This window comes from Lipotes vexillifer, unplaced genomic scaffold (genome assembly GCF_000442215.2).
Source record: "Lipotes vexillifer unplaced genomic scaffold, Lipotes_vexillifer_v1.1 scaffold278, whole genome shotgun sequence".
Classification (NCBI taxonomy): Eukaryota; Metazoa; Chordata; class Mammalia; order Artiodactyla; family Lipotidae; genus Lipotes; species Lipotes vexillifer.
Window position 1 is genome coordinate 3,374,337 of NW_006769677.1, and position 4,995 is coordinate 3,379,331.

General features: G+C 45.4%; 1 protein-coding gene across 1 annotated transcript in view; it reads left to right on the forward strand.

The window, feature by feature from the left end:
- Window positions 1–4,895: 4,895 nt before the first annotated feature.
- THUMPD2 (THUMP domain 2 tRNA and snRNA guanosine methyltransferase) overlaps window positions 4,896–4,995 on the forward strand; it is a 43,060-nt gene continuing 42,960 nt past the window's right edge. The window contains exon 1 of the mRNA XM_007445762.1: window positions 4,896–4,994. Coding sequence (XP_007445824.1) covers window positions 4,896–4,994 — 99 coding nt within the window. The remainder of the gene's footprint in view (window position 4,995) is intronic.

Genomic DNA, 4,995 nt, shown 5'->3' on the forward strand with positions numbered 1-4,995 from the left:
AGATGTGGCATTCTAGCTTAGCCTTAAAGAGAAGAAAGGGAAGAGAGGGGGGTTCTAAACAAAGGGAACAGTACAAGCGAAGGCCTGCGGCAAGTGGGGAAACAGCAGGCGTTTGGGGGAAGTCAGCAGTTGAATTGGTTGGTATATAGCAATGGTTCCTTCCTGGGGAGAAGGGCCCTGGCTTGTCACCAACCCCACTCAACTGTACCAGAATACAGGGGAGAGGGGAATGGCAAGCCCGACATATTGGAATGACTCCCCAAGTCATTCTGAGGAGAATTCCTGGTAAGGAAACGTTATTTATAAAGCGTGTGGGGGGGGGGGGGAAGCTAGAGAAATGGTGAGGCAGGAGGAAGTAGCAGGCAAAGTTGCAAAGAAGTTTATCTTTGGGGTCCTCCTGTCCCCTGAATTCAGTGGTCTCAGTACTCTACTCTTATCTCCATGTCTCACTCACACAGGCCCCCACTGATATGGTGGTGATAGCAATCCCTTCTAGCTGAGGGGGGTTTCTTTAGCGAGTGGCCTTCCATTTAGTCACAATTCCATCCAATTCAGCCTTCATTGACCAAGAGCCCACCATACACAAGCCAGCACACTCTCCTCGGATGCCCAGATGAATGACGTCATCCCATCCTCAAGGATCTCACAGTCTAAAGCATCTGCATTTTAATATCTAAGTTCATACATCAAATGCTTTTAAGAACTAAAGGAATTGCCAATCGCAGCAAAATAGGGAGAGATCTTGAAGCAAATAACCTTGCCCTAAATTCCTAAAACACCCCCAATTGAAAGTGTATCTGTTCTAAAATTGCTCGTGCCAACTGCCAACTTCCTATATGTTAAATATGCAATATTCAATCAGCAAAACAGCTGGCTAAGCTAAACATCTATAGGGATCAGTGGTTCTTCAGTAGAGACATTTTTGAATGAGAAACAGAAATGATGGAGGAAAATCATTCGCATAATAGGGAGAGAATTCCAGGCAAGTCTCCTCTCAAAAAACCAATTGTTTTCTCCCTAAAGAGGCAGCTCTCCACCTGTTTCATCTCATCTCAAGCATTGTGTGAAAGGCATTGTCGGAAGGGTTGTGCTGCAGCAGGGTCCAAGGGTGTGTAAATGCACTTGACCCCCCAACTGGAACAAGAGAGGCCCCTGACCTTGCTGACCAAAGGCTCCTGAAGAGGCAAAGACAACAGAAGAAGGGAAAAGCGGGGAGGTAAGAGGAAGATGGGCTGTGCAGGCATGGTTTTGTCCAGGAGGGCACATTGCTGGCCAGCCTGAGGCTGGAGAAGTTATTTCTTCTTCTGCCTCGGGCAGCACTGCTGTGACCTGGTCCCTACCGACCTTTCTACCTTTACCTCTATCGACCTCAACTCATACACTTTATGCTCTGATAATACCTAACTGCCGTTGTGACCTTCTGTCACTCACTCTCTCTCTCTCTCTCTCTCACACACACACACACACACACAGACACACACACACACACACACACACACACACACACACTTGCATCTGCTGCTCCTTCTACCCAAAACTCTACACAACTATTACAACCCTTCACCCTCTCCCCCAACCCCAGTGAGTCATTTAACTCTTACACAACCTTCATGGCTTAGCGTAGAAGTGATTTTCTCCAGGAAGCTCTCCCTGCTGCCTGCTTGTTTGTGCTGCCACAGCATCCTGGGTAGTCCTCACTAAATCAATCTCACCATCCTCTGAGCCCCTTGAAGTCCAGACACTTACTTACTCATCTTTGACTCCATAACAATTTTCATGGACTTCCCTGGTGGCGCAGTGGTTAAGAATCCGCCTGCCAATGCAGGGAACACAGGTTCAATCCCTGGTCCGGGAAGATTCCACATGCCACAGAGCAACTAAGCCCGTGTGCCACAATTACTGAGCTCACATGCCACAACTACTAAAGCCTGTGCACCTAGAGCCCGTGCTCCGCAACGAGAAGCCACTGCAATGAGAAGCCCGTGCATCGCAACAAAGAGTAGCCCCCGCTCACCGCAACTAGAGAAAGCCCGCGCATAGCAACGAAGACCTAACACAGCCAAAATAAATAAACAAATATATAATTAAAAATGTTTTTTCATAATACTGTCCTAGTGGACCATGAGCTGAGGAGGGGGTGGGACAGAGGGAAGGGAAGTCCATTATTCACCTTGGTGTCCCATTGTGAAGCGCGTGAGACGTACTGGCTAGACAGATACACATTTAATAGTTCCTATATATCTGATTCATATAACTACAGAGCTAATTTAATGCTGTTCATACTATAATATGGCTTCTATGCTTCCCAAGTAATATATTCATTGTCAATTTAATTCATAGTTTAAAAACAAATCCCTTCAAATACTGTTAAGAGAGTCAGTCAAATCAGGTGGCCCAAACTGGATGGTGTATTCATTACCCTGATGGTTAACTTAGTGCAAGAAATGTGACCTGTTTCATGAACATAAAGACATTTTGTGGGAGCATGGGAAGTTCTGCTCTTGGGCCTAGGAATTCCCAGTCTGAGCCCAGTGCTTAGTGAAGACAGAACCGGGCTCCTTACATGAGAAGAGTAGTGAGGAGAGATGGAGAGGAGGGGAGGGAGTTGGGAGGAATGGAACAGAGCTCAGTATAGTAGATGCCAAGGCGGCTAGGTTCCAGCCTCAGCTGCACCACTAACTCACTGTCCCTTGGCCTCTCTAGGCAACAACTTCCTCAGTCTGAAAAACAAGGCAGATGGATGAGATGATATTATATCTTCTTTCTAAAAAAAAATATTTCACGCCTTTATTTTTAAAAGTTATGTCAGAGATATAATTTGTTTTAAAACTATGCTAATGCATATCATGCTTTATTTTATTGCCTATTTTTATTATGCTTACAGTCAAAGATTAAAAATAAGAGTACACATTGCTGTACTCTTATTTGCCTTCTTATCCAAGTTCCAATGGACTTCTGATGAGCTGTCTTCTCCAAGGTCCAAGAGAAGGACCTATTACTACGGTAGCTTCCTTTGTTATAGACATTTAAAGCGTAGCAGTTACAAACGTTACAGAGAAATAATTTTTTAAGGCTTTATTTTCCCATCTTAAAAAAATATTTGATTTGAAAATATTTTTAACAAGTTACTCATCTGTTTTATTCACCAACAATTTATCAGTTGGAATAGGATTTCTCATTCACACATCTCGCTACTAGCACAAATCAGTAATCTTATCCACTTCGGGAAGAGAACTGGGGTGAAATCTAATGGATATTTCAAGCAACACATCAGTTAGCCCCTATAGTCTTCCACATTTTACGTTGCTTCCCTATAATCATCATTCATTTCTTTAGCACCGCGAGGCCATGAGTATCAGAGGCAAAGATGTGTCATGATAGATGTGTCATGGTATCATCTGCTAAAGATCTAACAGATCAATGGCGTCTTTATTCTTTCTGAAATAAACTCTGCCACCCTCTATGTGTATGTGTATATATATATATATATATATATATATATATATATATTTTTTTTTTTTTTTGGCTGCATTGGGTCTTCGTTGCTGCGTGTGGACTTTCTCTAGCTGTGGAGAGCAGAGGCTACCCTTCCTTGCTATGCACGGGCTTCTCATTGCGGTGGCTTCTCTTGTTGAGGAGCACGGGCTCTAGGCACGCGGGCTTCAGTAGTTGCAGCACGTGGCTTCAGTAGTTGCGGCACGCCGGCTCTAGAGCACAGGCTCAGTAATTGTGGCACACGGGCTTAGTTGCTCTGCAGCATGTGGGATCTTCCTGGACCAGGGATCAAACCCGTGTCCCCTGCATTGGCAGGCAGATTCTTAACCACTGCACCACCAGGGAAGTTCAAAATTTCATTTGTTTCTCTCAAAAATCTGTGCCAGTGTAGTATTGTCTTTATTTTGCAAATGACTGTCATACAATCACAGCTCCTTAAGTGACAAAGCCACTTTCTATTTCTCTTTTTTTCAGCCTTGTGTGTTTTTCTATATCATTGTTGGCATGCTAACAGCTGGGACATCCTGTGATGAGTCAATAGTATTGGTTTTAATATAAAGAGTAAAAACTCTGGCTGTATTTTCAACTAATTGCTTAACTGGCAGGATGATGGAACAGAAATCAAATATATTGAGGAGGGTAAGTAAGACTTATGAGGAACTGGCATTTGCTACTGGCAATTTCTAAGCAGATTAAAAAGACGTAAAGAACAGTAACAAAATACAATAAACTATTCAGCTCCTAGCATCATAACTGCTAAGTATGTTTGTTGAAAGAATGAGTGAATGAATGAATTGGATGTATTTTTAAATATTTATGGAAATGACTATGATGATACATAAAATTATTGAATACTTACCATATGGCAGGCACTGTTTTTAGTCCTCACATATGTGTTTTTTTTGTTTTGTTTTTTTTTGCGGTACGCGGGCCTCTCACTGTTGTGGCCTCTCCCGTTGCGGAGCAACAGGCTCCGGACGCGCTGGCTCAGCGGCCATGGCTCACTAGCCCAGCCACTCCACGGCATGTGGGATCTTCCCGGACCGGGGCACGAACCCGTGTCCCCTGCATCGGCAGGCGGACTCTCAACCACTGCGCCACCAGGAAACCCCTATATATCCTTTTTATATACCCAAACATATCCCTTTTATACATCCGCATTATAGATCCCAATCATATCCCTTCCACCTGTGATTGTAAATAATTCCAGATGCCTGATCAAGGGGTTCCAAGCAGTTAACCTAGGAGACCCACATGGCCCTTCCCAGAAGATCGCACCCTCCCGGGACCTTCCTGTCCGGCTCGCCTTTGGCAACACCCGGCCCTCCGCCGCGTGAGCGCCGCCTCCGGGCCGCTGCGCCGAGGCGCGCGTACTCGAGGCCACGTGACCCCGAGCCGCCATGGCGGCGGTGCCGGCCGGTCGCCGCTCCGGGCCTGCAGCGGGCGCCCGCTTCTTCTGCACCGCGGGCCGCGGCCTGGAGCCCTTCCTGATACGGGAGG